We start from the raw sequence: 18,105 nt of genomic DNA, 5'->3' as shown, positions 1-18,105 counted from the left end.
TCACAAAAAAACCCAAAACAAAACTATAGAAACTATTATAGACTACCTGCAATTACATATCAAAGGGCTAGTCCTTTTTAAAGGTACACTCAGTAATTTTTTCCCTATTAAAAAAAGTCTATCTCTTAAAGACATGAATTGTAATTTTGCAATATATGTAGAAAATCATGACCACTCACATTAAAATGAAGAATCCATTCATATCAGTAACCTCATAAAAGCTGTTATATTCCTCATGGAGAGGGTCCGCACACGGGGGCTGCCATGTTAGAATCACACGACCAGTCGAATAATACTCGCTTAATCTCAGTAACCGTCCTGTTATTTGACACTTTCACTGATTGATTGAAGTAATCATGGCTGACTGTGACTACTGCATTTCTACAATGGCATCTGAAACTGAAAACTATTGATTTTAAATGAAGCTACATCCAAGTCGCTAGGTGTCAGTGTAAGTCCAAGATGACACAAAGACAATATATATATATGAAATGTTTCTGCCACATAAAATAATAATAGTGCATTGGTAAATCAAAATTACAAAGTCATAATTTTATGATAAGTCATAATTATGAGATAAAAAGTCATTATTTTGAGAAGTCATAATTATGATATACTAAGTAAAAATTATGAGATGCTAAGCCATATTGATGAGATAGTCTAAATTGAGAAAAAAAGTAATCTTTCTGATACTAAATTAAAATTATGAGATGCTAAGCCATAATTATGAGTTTAAAAAGTCAAAATTGTGAGATAAAAAGTATGAATTATGACAAAAAAAATTATCTCATAATAATGATTAAGTATCTCATAATTAAAATTTTTTTAATCTCATAATATGAATTTTTATCTGAAAATTATGACTTTGTATAACATAATTTTGATTTACTAAAGCACAATTTTATTTCTATGTGGCGGAAATGGCCTTCCATATTGAATGTGTGTCAGCTAAAGGTTAATTCTGTAAACTTTTTTAGGAGTACACAAGTATAAAGCAACAACAACAACAACAAAACTGAATAATTGAGTTTTGAGTGGTGAAAGTATTTTACATCAACATTTAAATTGCAAATGTAAAATTATGCAAGACTTTTTCACTTTTAATATGATAAGAAACCCATTTTACATATATAGACATCTGCAAAATGTGGAGATGAAATTTATTTTTTGTTTCATATCAGACTGAATTTGTATTATTTTCATTTATAAAGATTGATACAGAATGTATTTCAATTCTGCATGTTTCCAATGGCTCAGCTTCTGCAACATTGAACCGTATGGTCAAAATCACTGCCCAGAGTGTCTTTCTGAAACAAGCCTTACATAAAATACAGCAGCTCATCACAATACAAACACCCCGACACCCAACAAGATCAAACACAAATGACAAACAGCTGTAAAAGTCTAAACTAAAAAACTAAAATCATAAATATAATCCTATCTACATTCTTTAAAATTATTTTACTACCAATTAATTTATTTCACACAAGATTTACAATCAACCACATTAGTGAGCATTGCCACTAGTGTTTCTTTGCCTTCTCTCTCATCTTTTTCTGGTATTCAGCGATCTTTCTCTCAAAAAACCCTGGAAAAGAAAAATAGAGAGACTTAATTCTTCAAATGTAGCATAATGAATGAAAGAAAGAATGCACACATATTTCTCACAAAACATGTTTTTGCAGTAAAAAAGCTAGATGCAGCACAACAGTCAAAGACGTCCATCTAGTAGGTACATGTTTACATAGTAAAACAATTAAAAACAGTGCAGACGGACACATCAATGCATCCTTTGTGAACAGGTTCAAAAAATACAGTTATTCGAATATTACAATACTCAAGCATTCTTTTTCTGGGAATAAATGCTTTCTTAATGGGAAATGGTGTGCATGAATGTGTGACCAATAATGAACATTGTTTCTAAATTGTTGACCTTGCTAACTGCACATTATGAACATTAATTATGAATTATGAAACTTCTCACATGCACTTTATACTGCATTCTGTCCTGTAGGTGGAGTCCATGCACAAGATTTTGCAAGTATTGTTAAAGTGGAATGTATTTTTTTTCATGCATACCGGAAAAAAATATATGGGTAAAGTCTCCCTTTAATATCTCAAATGGGCAGAAAAAATATGAAAACTCAATATTTAAAAAGGCTATATTTGGAATAGCATACTAGCATACTACCCATACTATTTCTGCAGTACTTTTCAGTAATTTTCTGCATGCACGGTATACCTGGAGGACATTCTAAAATTTCCAAAATGTGCAGTGTGTAACAGAGCAAATTATTTGTAAATAAATACATTTAGGAATTGATTGTAAGTTAACAATTAGGATGATTCCAAGCTCCTGGTCTTAACATTAAGTGAATGAGGGCATTCCTTACCTGTGCCATCCTGAGAGGCTGGTCTCTGTTCGACCTCCTGAATGAAGAGGTCAAACATCTGTGTCTGAACAAATTTCTTTACAAACCGCCGTGTGCTCTTTGATTCAATAGCTTTATAGAAACTCCTTTGCTGGAACTCGACCTGATTGTTTTGGCCATTTTGTACGATGTATTTAGAAAAGTGTCCAACAGTCTTAATAAAAAATGGCAAAAATGCTTCTGGGACGACTCGGTTCAACTCCTCAAGACCTGAAGTGATGAGAAATTATATAAGCGATCAATTATTTTGACCTGGGATCAGTGTAATTATAGTTAATGAAAACTAACTAAAATCATCAAAAAATGAAATTACTGGAAAAAACAAACTAAAATAAAAATTATATATTAATAATAATATCTCAGCTCTGTAGGTCCATACAGTACAAGTCATAGGGGTAAAAAACTTTGAAGCTCCATAAAGCACATAAAGGCAGCATACAAGTCATATATAAGTGGTTTAATCCATGTCTTTTGAAGTGATCTAATCTGTTTTTTGTGAGAACAGAGCAAAATGTAACTCCTTTTTCACAGTACATCTTGCAATTGCAGTCTACAGGAACGATCATGATTTCAAGCTTTATTACACTTACTAGTACAGTTCGCAGAGCGCTAGATGGTGCTGGGAAATATAATGAAGCTTGAAATCATGATTGCCAAGGAGAATGCTGATGTCAAGGTTCACAGTAAAAAAGGACTTAAATATTGATCTGTTTCTCACCCACACCTATCATAGACATGGATTTAACAACTGGAGTTGTAAGCTTTAGTTTATGCTGCCTTTATATGCTTTTTTGAGCTTCAAAGTTTTGGCCCCTATTGGCATGCATTATATGGACCTACAGAGTTGAATTTTTGCGATGTAATTCTAAATGTAATCCCCATGTAATTCTAAAAACCTTTGTTTTCGGCAAAAGTAAGAAAGTCATTCATATCTGTGTGAGTGAGTAAATTATTAGATAATTTTTGGGTGAACTATCCCTTTGTTTTGTTTACTCCCCAAAGATTAGTTTAGTAATAAATTATAATAATTTAAGGAAATACATATGGATACACTGTGGATCAAGTTTAAATATAATTTATCACTTTACCTATATTCATCCTGTATTATAAAATTCGCAACATTTACAATTCACATTAAACTTGAACATACAGCTAGATAGAGGTAACACAAGACTGCCCTGAGTAATGTAATGCCCTTTTTACAGTTTTTCTCAGTCATTTTGGTACATTTCTCAGATCAGAATTGAAATTCTCAAAACTACCTGTTCAATGTTCACATCATTGTGTCACTTGTGCACATCAAAAAAGCAGTTTCTCATTTCTTTGAACAGTTGCAAATGCTTTGGTACATCCATACAAATGATTATGTACAATTCTCTGCTGTTTCCTACATTATCAATTGCTTATGTCATGTTGATCAAAATGTATAGTCTCACCCCAATAGTCTCACCCCCACAACATTTAGGCATTAGTTCATAGCACAAGTCTTTACATGCAAAATGGTTGAACAAGTTGTCATAATATGTCTATACATTTCCAGTAGACTTTTTTTTCTAAATCTGTCCTGAATTGGTAAATTGCTCCCAGGTGAATCTTGACTTTCTCTAACGAAGGTGCATCTCATGAACCATCAACTGGCAAGTATATATATAGCCGGAGCAATGTTACAATGTCTGACAATGGAAGGACAAGGAATTGGACGGTGTCAACAGCCAGAGAGAAGAAGAAGAGGAAGAAGAGGAAGAAGAGGAGTGAGGCTGCGTGGCGGAGGAGTTGGGAGGCAAAACAAAGGAAGAGGCAGAAGAGGCCGAGGACATATGTGCGTTCCTGATGAGATAAGAGCCACACTTGTAGACCACGATCTCAATCATGGGCTTACAATGGCCGAGGCTGTTAGTAGGGTGCAACCAAATGTTGGGAGAACAACTGTGTCCTCAATCATTCAGACTTTTCGATGACAGAACAGGTATGTGATCTAACAATAGGCACTGTACTGTAATACTGTATACTTTCTGTAATGCTTCATACAATATTACAGTATTCCACTTGCATTTTACAATATACAGTAAGTATACTTTACATGTAAACAGTGACATTTTATCTTACTCAATTTAGTGTTTTGCATTACAATTTATTTTCCACATAGGACTGCAAGACAACTTCACAGGGGTGGCAGAGGGCCCCTTTTCACACCTGAACAGGAGGAGGCTATTTGCACCATGGTTGTAGAATACAATGCCATAAGACTAAGGGAGATAAAGAGTGCCATTATAGAGGACAACAACATCTTTGAAAACATCCAAACAGTCAGCATCTCAACCATTGACAGGGTGCTGAAAAGACACCAAATGAATATGAAGCAGCTGTACACCGTTCCATTTGAAAGAAATGGTGAAAGAGTGAAGGAGCTGCGCTACCAGTATGTACAGGTAAAACATGTATGAGCATGCAGCAACTGTACCTCACAGTAAACAGTACAACATTGTATAGTGATATACAGTACAGTAAGTGTGACCTTTACACATTTGCTATTGCTGTAGAAAAGATGCAATATGTGCTGTATACATTTGATGTAACCGTATCTTGCCCAAAATGAAAATGCATGTAATTCATAAAACTCATTTTGTGCCTTCTGGATATAGCGTATAATGGAACTGGAAGCAAGTGAACCACCGCACAGCTTCATCTACATGGATGAGGCTGGCTTCAACCTAATGAAATATCATCAGCCACAGAGCTACAGTTGATGTGCCAGGCCAACGGGGCGGGAACATAACCATGGGTGCTGCTATCTCTGAGAATGGTGTGCTAACGCATATTCCCATTATTGGGCCATACAATACAAAGCGTCTCGTCACCTTTTTAGATACTCTCTACAGGGATCTCATCCTTGAACAAGAGAGGGGTCAGATTGGAGATGACCTGCCAAAGTACGTGATAGTTTGAGACAATGTCAGTTTCCATCGCTCCAACATCATCAGGCAATGTTTTGCGGCCCACAACAGGATGCTGATTACAATACAAACAGTAAAAGCGTAAATGTGAATCTTGTCCAGTCTCTTGCAGTCAAACTCCCACATACACAAAGGTGTAACCTACAATTTACAATAATTGTCATCAAAACTTTAGCCATAGCTTACATCAGAACATCCCTCCAGAGTACACTCTTATATTGACAACATGACTAAGCAATTTGACTGTCTTATCCGTACACAATGACACAAGGACTTGTCATTCAATTGGCACTGACATGTTCATTGACACAGATATTTACTTTTGAGAGATGAACTAAGGATTTTGGAGACTGGCTTTTGCAGGTAATCCATGGTGTTTTGCTATTTGTACGAATTGTTTTGAGAAATGCACTTACTGATTTGAGAAATGTACCAAAGCGACTGAGAAAAACTGTAAATTATACCAGTAAACACTCTATAAAAACGCTTTGTAAAAACGCTTTGGCAGCCACAAAAAAATACTAAAACTAAAATAAACTACAATTGAAACTACAATTCACTGAGAATATGAAAATTAAACTAAAACTAACATACAAACTGAAAAGTAATGGAAACTAAACTAAATTGAATATAAAATAGAAATAAAAAATCCAAAACTATAATAACACTGCCTGGGATAACAGAAATCTTTGTACAGTCTGCACACGGCTTTAGGCTACAGAATTGTTGCTTACTTGATTTGTCATTTTTGGCACTGAGGGCCTGCTTGATTTCGTCTTTGAGTTTGTGAGGTAATATTGTGTCCTCATCTCCCGTCTGTTTGGAGAAACATTTTAACCCATCAGTCCCTTTTCATGACAACACATTTCAAAATGAACATTCTCAATGATATGAACTTGGATGCTCAAACTTACCCTCTTGATAAATGTCGCCTTTCTGCCTTCTGACAAGTCAACAATAAGCAGCTGGGTGAGTGGATACATTTAAATGTCAGTTTACAATGTTTGAAATGTAGATTGCATGTAACATTTTATGTTTAGTTCACTTAAAACTGAAACTTCTGTCATTTACAGACCCTCATGTTCCAAACCAGTCACCATTCACATTCATTGTATAGAAAAAATATAATAAAGGTGAATGGTGATTGAGGCTAACATTACATCTAACATTTACTTTTGCATTCCACAAAGAAAGTCATATGGGTTTGAAACAACACGAGGGTAAGTAAATGATGACAGAAATGAAATGTATAGGTGACCTAGCACTTTGAGAGTGTCATAAGGGACTCACATCAGTCTGGTCAGTGATCTGATCAGCAAGCCGTTTCTGGACACCCAGAAGGTATGGCGTAGGTGCCATGACAACGTCGATCAGGATCTCGGGTACGATGGAGATGAGTGTGTGCTGCCAGATGAATGGATAGAGGAGAACTGTCACTGCATGAATCACCTGTGATAATGTACTAAAAAGAAAGAGAGAGAGAGAGATTATACAGTATGGGTTTGATCATTGTTATAAAGTAGATAGATAGATGTATATTTATTGATCCCCCATAGCAGCAGCATGAATATGAGCAGATAACAGAATGGATAAAGCTTTCTAAAAATACCTATGCAAATGTAAAATCAAAATATGAGATTAATAAAATAATAAAACTATAACATTAAAAGATCAATAAAAAGAATATATACACTGGCGGCCAAAAGTTTGGAATAATGTACAGATTTTGGTTTTGGAAGGATATTGGTACTTTATTCACTAAAGAGGCATTGGACTGATCACATTAAGTGTAGTCAGGACATTACTGATGTAAAAAACAGCACCATCACTATTTGAAAAAAGTCATTTTTGATCAAATCTAGACAGGCCACATTTCCAGCAGCCATCACTCCAACACCTTATCCTTGAGCAATCATGCTAAATTGTTAATTTGGTACAAGGAAATCACTTGCCATTATATCAAACACAGCTGAAAGCTATTTGGTTCATTAAATTAAACCTAACATTGTCTTTGTGTTCGTTTTTGAGTTGCCACAGTATGCAATTGACTGGCATGTCTTAAGGGCAATATTAGGTCAAAAGGCACCACAAGTTCCAATGCAAGATTACAAATGTAATCTAGACATTTCTTTGAGGTTCCATAATTCCACATATTAAAAATACTATTATAAGTTCTAACTCTAAATTCTGATTGAATGAGCCATGTTTGATGTTTACTGTAAATGCATTGTGTGTCTGAAATGTTCCAATTACGTGACATTTTTTTATAATAGCTGATGTCTTACACCTACCAATAATCTTTCAAGTCTGCAAGGTTTATTTATGAATTGTTTAATTCGGACATCACTGAAAGTAACAAGAGATTTGTTTCAAACTCAAACAAAAAGACTACAGGAAAGACTGATTCAAACATTTGGAGTGATTCATTAAAAGAACTGGCTCATAAGTCTCTGTCTGTGAATTGTACCACACTGGTCACACTGTATATTATTTTTGCATGCAGTCAGCGAAGAAAACACAATAATTGTAAAATTGTATTTGTATTATTTTGCGGTGCCAAGTTTTATTAACTTATCATATTCAACTCCGTCCGTAAGCTGACAACTCTTTTGCCTTGGCACTGTTGATTCAATAATAGGGGTGCAGGTAACACTGGTGAATGTACAGGTAACTGTATTATTACCCAAGCTCCTCTGCGATGAAGATGATCCTTCGTTCTAGCACTGCAGCAGCAAACACCTGAAGCACCTCCTCATCCGACAGACAACTGAACAATGTACGGAAATCCACATGTTCTAGCCACGAGTCTGTTGGGCGAGTCAAACTGATGATCTACAGGTAGAAAAATAGATATAATTGTTTATAGATATTATAGAAATTAAAATATTTTGAAAAATATAATGTTTATCATTATGTTTTTTATTATGAAGTAGGCTGTTTTATTTCATTAGTTGTTTTCAAACTGTTCATTTTACATACTTTCACCCTAACTGAGATCCTCATTGATTTTGTAACAGATCTCTGCAGATAGATAGATAGACAGACAGACAGCTAGATAATGATGATAGATAGATAGATAGATAGACAGCTAGATAATGATGATGATGAAAGATAGATAGACAGACAGACAGCTAGATGATGATGATAGATAGACAGACAGATAGATAGACAGACAGCTTGATGATGATAATAGATAGATAGATAGATAGATAGATAGATAGACAGACAGACAGATCGATAGACAGACAGCTAGATGATGATGATGATGATGATAGATAGATACACAGACAGACAGATACATAGATAGACAGACAGACAGACAGATAGATAGACTGACAGACAGCTAGATGATGATGATAGATAGAAAGACAGACAGACAGACAGATACATAGATATACAGACAGATTGATGGCAGATAGATACACAGACAGACAGACAGACTGATTGATGATAGATAGATAGATAGATAGATAGATAGATAGATAGATAGATAGATAGATAGATAGATAGATAGACAGACAGACAGATAGACAGACAGATACATAGATAGACAGACAGACAGACAGATTGATGACAGATAGATACACAGACAGACAGACAGGCAGATACACACACAGACAGACAGACAGATAGATAGATAGATAGACAGACAGATTGATGATAGATAGATAGATAGATAGATAGATAGATAGATAGATAGATAGATAGACAGACAGACAGATAGACAGATACATAGATAGACAGACAGACAGACAGATTGATGATAGATAGATAGATAGATAGATACACAGACAGACAGACAGACAGACAGATACATAGATAGACAGACAGACAGATAGATAGATAGATACACAGACAGACAGACAGCTAGATGATGATGATGATAGATAGACAGACAGACAGACAGATTGATGGCAGATAGATACACAGACAGACAGATACATAGATGGACAGACAGACAGACAGACAGATTGATGACAGATAGATACACAGACAGGCAGATACACAGACAGACAGACAGACAGATAGATAGATAGACAGACAGACTGATGATAGACAGATAGATAGATAGATAGACAGACAGACAGATAGACAGATACATAGATAGACAGACAGACAGACAGACAGATTGATGATAGATAGATAGATAGATAGATAGATAGATAGATAGATAGATAGATAGATAGATAGATAGATAGATAGATACACAGACAGACAGACAGACAGACAGATACATAGATAGACAGACAGACAGATAGATAGATACACAGACAGACAGACAGCTAGATGATGATGATGATAGATAGACAGACAGACAGATACATAGATAGACAGACAGACAGACAGATTGATGGCAGATAGATACACAGACAGACAGACAGACAGATTGATGATAGATAGATAGATAGATAGACAGACAGACAGACAGACAGACAGACAGACAGACAGACAGACAGACAGACAGATAGATAGATAGATAGATAGATAGATAGATAGATAGATAGATAGATAGATAGATAGATAGATAGATATGACTGAAGTGAGATCACTTGAATGGAATGTTACATACAATACAAAAATGTGCTGGAGGAGAAATTCAAGCAGAACTGAGTCAAGTTTGTACACAGCACAAGAACAAGCCTGCATTAAAGTCTGACCTTCTCCCCTGAGCTATTAGCTCTGCTCAAGTGCCTATGGTTTTGTGGATCGCATGTCTCTGCCTGCCTGTGTGCTTGCAACAGATTACCTTACACCCTAACATTTACTGTCAATTTTACTGCTCTATGGTTTATAATTACTGGGAAGTGTACAAAACCAGCCTTTATTCTCTTTAACAATTTACACCCACATTTGATTTCCTTTTACTCTTCCTCTTTATTTTTTTATTGTTGATGGAAACTGATTGACTAATATCCGTTTTTCAAAACTTGTGTTTGACCTGTGTTTTTCTGTTATCAGCTGACAATGGAAAGTGTAACAGTTGTTGCCTTGCTCAACTCTGCCTCTGTAATTCACTGATCTTCCACTCTAAACACATTGGTGTTATACTGCACACAAAAATGGCAAAACCTGTGCCAGTCAACCTGGAAGGAAATTCATTTAAGGGTGACCCGTAAATATATGTTACGCTTTAAAATGCTTTGTGTCAGAAGGCAGAAACAACATGTCCAATACCTAATGTCGTAAACCGCTCCAAATTTCCTCAAAAGCTAGGCTTCCTTTATATAGCTTACATCTAAAGCCAACACAGTTCCATTGTTTCATCTAATAAAATGAATAGAGTCCAAATCCAAACTAGTTCTTACTTCAGTGCCTCTTTCTGGAATAAAGCTCTTGATTTTAACAGTGTGTCCCGGGGCAGGAAATGCCGCCTCCCTCAGGCTCTGCATAAATGGGTAGATCATTGCCATGGACATCTTCCTACGTTGCTCAACCTCATCAAAGATCTAAAATAGCAAACAGATTAAAGTTAAACAATGCTGGAAGCACATGGTATTCTCAACAGATCACTGAGAGAAATCACTTTGATTATTAAAAATGACTTTTTAAGACTACAGGAAAGAAAAATAACACACAAGATCTTTGAAACATCTCAGTTGTTCTCTGAGACAGCAATGGAAATATAGGGAGACTTTGAAACAAGACCTAGTTTGTCTTTTTTAAAGTTTTAGAAGAGACCTAAAAAATCAAATCAATATTCATACATTTCAATATAAACTCATCTGTAAATGAGAACTCTATTAAGACTCCTAAACTATGAAGGAGTAACCTCTGAGCAATAAAAATGTGATATATCAGCTTTTTGAATTATATACAATTTTAAACATACAGTATATTATACAAAACATAAGCTAAAACGTCTTTAAAAAAGGCCCAATTTTGAATGTGTTCATTTCTTCAAGGTAACATTAGCTTGTTTTTGGTGGTTGTCCTGAACAAACAAGCACACACTGAAAAAAGTACCAGCACAAAGTTCAACTCAAACAAACAAAACATTCACCCTCAAATGTAGCGTTTTAACACACAGTGAATGGTCAATGTATCTACAGACAGCTCAAACGTCTTTAAAAAATATATTCTTGGAAAACTAAGAAACACTCATTTCACAAAACCAGACTCATAAATTATTATATTTCAAAGAAATCAAACTCTGTCTGTCATTTGTATGTATGTATGTGCATTAAAACTATGCCAGCAAAACCAAAGGTAAAGTTCATAAATGCACAGTTATACATTTGCAAAACAAGACATAAAGTGCAGAGGCAGTTAAAGTTGACATACATAGCACAAAAAAAGTCCATGATCCAGTAAATGACTGAGGATATTTTACCTTGGAAAAGAGTCCAAAGCAGGCTAAATTACTGATGATACAATAGGCTTCAGGAGGACGAGCACCCTTTCCATCCGGCTAGACAAGTAAACAGACAGAACAACAGAAGTTTTTTGATAGATTATTGTAATGCATTACTGGGAGGATGTCCAGGAAGTTCAATAAATAAACTTCAATTGGTTCAAAATGCAGCAAGTCAGAGTGCTAATGAGAACCAAGAAATATGATCATATTAGCCCCATTTTATCATCGTTACATTGGCTACATTTTCGTATTCATTTTAACATTTTGTTAACTCCGTACAAAGCTTTGAATGGTCTAGCTCCGCAGTACTTAAGTGACATTCTACCATGCTATATTCCATCACATTCATTACGATCACAAAATTCTGGCCTGTTAATAGTTCCTAGAATTTCAAAATCCACAAAAGTAGGCAGATCCTTTTCATATTTGGCTCCTAAACTATGGAATAGTCTTCCTAACACTGTTCGAGATGCAGACACACTCACTCAGTTTAAGTCTAGACTAATGACTCATCTATTTAACCAGGCATACACCCAAGTTATCCTCCAACCCACAATTAGGCTGCTATAGTTAGGTCTGCCGGAACCAGAAAAATGTATCATGATCTATCACTCTGCAAAAAACATTTGTTTCCCTGTCTCAACCACGGGACTAATATCCTGAGGTTGCCAGGGCCTGCTCCGTTCATGCAGCCGATGCCAGCCAAACATCACTTCAGTCTATTACGATGGATTTCAGAGGATGAACTGATGCCAGCACCAACATTAAGACATGGGATACTTCATATGCCACTGCCTGAACCTTGGATTTACGATAGACCTCACTGAAATTACCATCAAGGTTGAACTGTGATTCACCTCACTGATCTCTGCCAGCCTCACCTTGGTCTGAGGATGGACTACACTCTTAAAATGGAATACACAGACTATCAATTAATTGCCAACAAAACCCTTCATCAGCCAACTTACAAAGGACAATGAATCTATGTGAACTTCTGCAGTTAATCCAGGATGGACTTCAAAGACATTAGTCATTAATCTTACAGTTCATACGAAATCTTTGTTTAAACACTGGCCCTTAATACTTACTTAATTGTAAACCATGATTTGCACTGCACATAAATATCTAATATTGGCATTATATTCATGATGTTAGCCAGAGGAGAACTGGCCCCATAGTGAGTCTGGTTTCTCCCAAGGTTATTTTTCTCCATTAACCAACATCTTATAGAGTTTTGTGTTCTTTGCCACAGTCACCTTCGGCTTGCTCACTGGGGTTATAAATACAATTATTATTTAATTATTGATTTTTATACCCAATTTATAATCATATTTAATCAAACTATACAATAATGACTGTAAGACTTTACAGATATTACAGTTTCATTTACTGTTAATGCATGATTTTCTGTAAAGCTGCTTTGAAACAATGTAACATTTTATATGCATGATACTTAGTAAGTTATGACCATATTTTTTGTCTTTTTATGCCTTAATAACTAGGTTCCTGTTGCTTGCCCAGGCAAAACACTCTGATATGATGCTAGGGTGTTCTGGGGGGTTGTTAGGTCATTACTGACTAGGCCGAGTCAAAAGAGGCCACCGCCATGTTTCTATGATATCCCTGCCCCTCTATGGTCTCGGTCCCTCCTTTAATGCAAATCTATGGGATTGTTTTTTTTTATTAAAATTTTAAATTCAGTCACTTAAAAAAGTAAAAGCACACCCCTCCTCAACCAGACACAAAATTTGATATTTCATTCATGTCTTTTGAAAAAAAAAAACCTAACCGTAAGTAAAGCCCTATTCGGACAGGATTAGTTTTATACTGGGACATGTTTTTTTACCCATGTTAAAGAGAAAGAAGCTAGCATGTTTTGTTTAGTTAGGATAATTAGAAAGGTACACATGCACGTAATTTGTCCCTCTGTGCAGGCAAATAAAATTACATAATGTGATTGGATAGTCCTTACAGGCTTTTTAATGTCACCAGTTCTGTGATATTCCGATTATCTACAGTATATCAATATACTGTATCTGTGTCCTATAATCACAGATACAGTATATGATCACGTGTAGCATTTCCTGTATAATTAATCAGTACAGTATACATTTTCTAATAAGTCAGTGACAACAGTGTATAAATGCAATAGACACACCAATCTCTGTGATTTTTAACAGACATTTTACATCTTATCCAGTGTGAATCGACAGTAACATTACAGACATACGAATAGGGAAAAAGTAATAGTGATGACTGCTATATCAAGATAATAAACCCAGTCAAAATTTACCAACAGCCTCCTACAGTATCCATTCTTCCTGGTTCCATCAACATCTGTAAGCACGAAAGAGAATGTTTCACTGTAAAGTAGAAGAACGAGAGAGAACGTAAAAATACGGTTTCTGTGCCCACACATCATGCTGAGAGAAATGAATAAGTGTTCTATGGGAACAATACCTGCGATATTCTGTTAAGGGAGCCCAGTTAACACCCTCGGGAAAGCAAAAGAGTGTGAGAGCCTTCAACGTCTTCTCTTCCTCCTCTTTCTGAAATCGCACCATTCCATCCTTCTGTGGTCATTAGAGGCAAATAGAGAAACAGATAATAAGACAGATAGATATCTTCACAGTTCTGTGCAAACGTTTTTGGCAGTTGTGAAAAATGTTGTGCGTGAGGATGTTTTCAGAATGATGCCATGTTAGTTAGTTCATAGTGCATTAACTAATGTTCACATATAAAACGTATGATTTTAAAAATGTATTACTATGTGTTGAAATAAACATAAACCAAAATTAATAAATGCTGTAAACATATTCTCAGTTCATGTTAACTAATGTTGTTAACTGATGTTAACAAATGGAACCTTATTGTAAAGTGTTAAATGCGATGAATTCTTATTTCTGCAATCATCTCTTTATTACAACTGTACTATAGTTTCCTAAAGTTACCACATTGATCAATATAATACAGACAATAACTAATATCTAAATAAACCTAATATGTATTTTCCCCCCACTCATTTCTTCCTCAACTTCATCATTTAATCTTTGGCTGCAATTAAATAAAGAATATTATATCACAATGCACAATTTACCATATAAATCATGTGTTTACAGAAAGTATGCTAAGATTACCCATAAAATAAATGCTCTATTGTAATAAACCCATCTAATCCAAAAATTGAACTATGTTCTGCTCATAACATGTTGGGTATCATACTATAATTTTTGTCTTGGTCTCTAAATATATATTTATTAAAATTATGTTAAATCTATAACCTATAAAACTATAATCTATCTCCTCTGTTTTAACCAAAACAAAAAGCCAAAGTCTTTAAATATGGAGAAATGTTTTCAAACTCATAAAATTTTATGCCAAACTCCACCCTCACAATCTTCAAGAAACGCATGAAGACACAACTATTTTAATAGCATTTGATCCACCTACTATACTTCCTACTAAACCCACAAAACAATGTTGCTATGACACACCTTCATATCTATTACGTTTGTTTCGTAACTATAGCAGCAGACTTGCCAGGACTTTCACACTGGAAATGTTTTCAAAGCGTCACAGCAGAGGGTCTATACTATACTTATCTATACACTTATGATGGTTATCAGGAGTGGGCGATTGACAGAGTTGATGATAACAGAGTTGATCATCATAAAATATTATCTACATAATACTGGTGTAACCGAACATGCTCTTGTGGAATAATTTAATTTAGTGGCAGCCAACACAATCAGCTCTGATCCTTGCATACATCATCATTCAGTGGAGAATCTAGACTTGTTCATGAGGGGAAGGGGGAGAGGACTGGCCTTTGAATGTTTACACGATCACTCGGTTTGGATCAATCACTCGGCTTTATAGACAGTAATACATTTATACCACCATTGTATAGCGAAATCTCTTTATTCAAACATCATCCAAAACAGTTGTATATTTTCTTCATAAGAATAAGGACGCACTTCCAAAAAATAACTGCAGCTCACGCAACGCTCTGACGTGCTGCTGACGCTTCCGATGTGAAAGCTCTAACCTGCTAACATGGCCGCCGGAAAAAACTTCTCTATTCATTTTTAAAAATGTTTTAATACATGTCTGCCTGGAATACTCTATTCTGATTGGACAATGGTGCCATCTAGCAATCTGATATTTCTGATATCCACCTCACATTGACGCATCAGACCGCTCATCCGGGTATCTGAGCCACCTTTCCTGCTTCTCGTATCACTCTGTGATCTCTATAAGTAAGTTAATAAAATAATTTTACAATTGTTTCATGTGCATTTATTTATTTATTTGGCAAGTAGTCTTGTACTAAGCAGTCAGGCGCTCAATAAATTAAAAATAAACAACCAAACTCCAAACCAGAGGTGGAATATCAGCTGTTCAGCGATTTATTTCTTCTCACATAATTACACAATTTCAATGTTTCATTTCAATGCATCTATTCATTTGGTTAGTAGCCATGTAATAAGCAGGATAATGTAAAGTCAGCAGGTTGTTATTGCACAATAAACCCAGATAGAGAGATCAGCACGCCAAGTGATCAGTACATTACTGTACATTATCCCTTACATATTACAGCACTTAAAACAAATCTGTTGTAAATGTGACAGTGAATGTTTTTAAAGACCTTATTAAATAAATATTGGAATTTTGAGCTTTTGAAAATGTGAAAATTCAAACTTTATTTAAAAATTAAAAATGAGAATGTCCTGCCTGCCTGTTTTTTGTTGTTAGTTTGTCCAATAATGTGTTTCATTGTAAGTGAATGGGGAACATTAGCGTCATCGTTTTGAAACGTTGAGATTTTCAAAACATTGTAACGACCAAACAATATCATAAAATGTGCTTTTTCTACATGTGCCATCATGCAGAGTACATGGTCTGTTTGTATCACCTTGGGAAACTGATAGATGATCTGTGGTTCATAAGTCTGATCTTTGGTCTGCTTAGGCCTCACCACCACCAGATACTCAAAGAAAAACTGTCCGCTAGTGTAGCGCTGCTCCTTGGACTTCTGTTCCACAGGAGAGAGCTCTGTGCTAACAGGTAGGTCTGGTTCCTTAGATGCTCCTACAAAATAGAATCCTTTATTTTGGTCACACATTATACACACAGTTTTTTGCATATATACAGTGAAATGTATTCGTTTTCACATATCCCAGCTAAGCTGGGGTCAGAGTGCAGGGCCAGCCATGATATGGCACCCTTGGAGCAGATAGGGTTAAGGGCCTTGCTCAAGGGCCCAAGAGTGGCATCTTGGTGGTGCTGGGGCTTGAACCCCTGACCTTCTGGTCAGAGCCTCAACCGCTGAGCCACCACTGCCCCATATAAAAACATACACATATAAGCTTCCATGATATGTTTGCCTCTTCTTATAGAAGAGAACAACACAAAACCATCTGCCATTAGGCGCCCAAATAGAAACAGATTTCCCAAACTCCATTGGTTGATCCATGTTGTAATGTTGGGCTAGACAAGCAATGCTTTAATAGCACCACAGTGTTTACATTTTTCAGTGGAATAAACCTACGAATGACCTACTGTACTTAAAGTCTGCATATTAAGCTTTGAAAAGAAAAAGTATTGCAATATGTAAAAAACAAAAACAAATTGCACGGTAGCACTTTACAATAAGGTTCCATTTGTTAACAATGGTAAACAACATTAGTTAACATGAACAATGTTCAATACTTTTCCAGCATTTGTTAATCTTTTTCAGTTCATGTTAATTTCATCATATAGAAACATACTTTTAAATCAAAGGTTGTATTTGTTACCATTAGTTAATGCACTTTAAACTAACATGAACTAACAATCAAAAAAAAATATTTTTATTAACTTGCATTGACAAAGATTAATAAATGCTGTGAAAAATATATTGTTGATTGTTTCTTCGTGATACCTTATGCATTTACTAATGTTATAGAAGGGAACCTTATTGTAAAGTCTTACCAATTGAACTTCACCTTTAAGGGATAGAGTATTTTCTTTTTAATTCAGAGGATATACTACCAAACCAACTGTATATAAATGTTACATTCTTTAATGCTTAGGAGATTTCTCTTTATAAATGGCATAATATCAAACCTTTTGAAAGCTGAAGCTCTGATCAAACAAGGAAAACCGAGCTACACTCAAATACAAACCGTGAACAAGTACAAACAAATTACAGCTGAGAAAAGCTGAGCTCATCTGTGTTTCCTTCAAATTTCATTTGAAGCCTCCTTTTTTGGCAGCTTCCCCCAACACAGAGAAAACAAAGTGAAAGGAATACCAGGTCACAAAGTCTTGTTCTAGCTTGACTTGACTCACCATGGTAACCCCCCAATGTGCCTTTCAATAA

General features: G+C 35.4%; 1 protein-coding gene across 7 annotated transcripts in view; it reads right to left on the bottom strand.

Annotated features, from left to right (window-relative positions):
- Positions 1 to 1,087: 1,087 nt before the first annotated feature.
- LOC127620749 (DENN domain-containing protein 2D-like) overlaps positions 1,088 to 18,105 on the bottom strand; it is a 30,119-nt gene continuing 13,101 nt past the window's right edge. For 2 of the 7 annotated variants that reach the window (XM_052093960.1, XM_052093962.1), the window contains 11 exons: positions 16,657 to 16,847; positions 14,202 to 14,314; positions 14,035 to 14,104; positions 11,718 to 11,795; positions 10,693 to 10,833; positions 8,070 to 8,218; positions 6,677 to 6,848; positions 6,301 to 6,351; positions 6,121 to 6,202; positions 2,394 to 2,642; positions 1,088 to 1,588 (listed from right to left, as the gene is read on the bottom strand). In XM_052093960.1, coding sequence (XP_051949920.1) covers positions 1,524 to 1,588; positions 2,394 to 2,642; positions 6,121 to 6,202; positions 6,301 to 6,351; positions 6,677 to 6,848; positions 8,070 to 8,218; positions 10,693 to 10,833; positions 11,718 to 11,795; positions 14,035 to 14,104; positions 14,202 to 14,314; positions 16,657 to 16,847 — 1,361 coding nt within the window. In that variant the 3' untranslated portion in view covers positions 1,088 to 1,523. The remainder of the gene's footprint in view (positions 1,589 to 2,393; positions 2,643 to 6,120; positions 6,203 to 6,300; positions 6,352 to 6,676; positions 6,849 to 8,069; positions 8,219 to 10,692; positions 10,834 to 11,717; positions 11,796 to 14,034; positions 14,105 to 14,201; positions 14,315 to 16,656; positions 16,848 to 18,105) is intronic. The other 5 variants (XM_052093964.1, XM_052093965.1, XM_052093961.1 and 2 more) reach the window with 4 other exon arrangements.

The sequence above is a fragment of the Xyrauchen texanus genome, chromosome 27, assembly GCF_025860055.1.
Source record: "Xyrauchen texanus isolate HMW12.3.18 chromosome 27, RBS_HiC_50CHRs, whole genome shotgun sequence".
Lineage (NCBI taxonomy): Eukaryota > Metazoa > Chordata > Actinopteri > Cypriniformes > Catostomidae > Xyrauchen > Xyrauchen texanus.
Note: the sequence above shows the minus strand (reverse complement) of the source record. Positions and strands in the feature narration are given on the sequence as shown.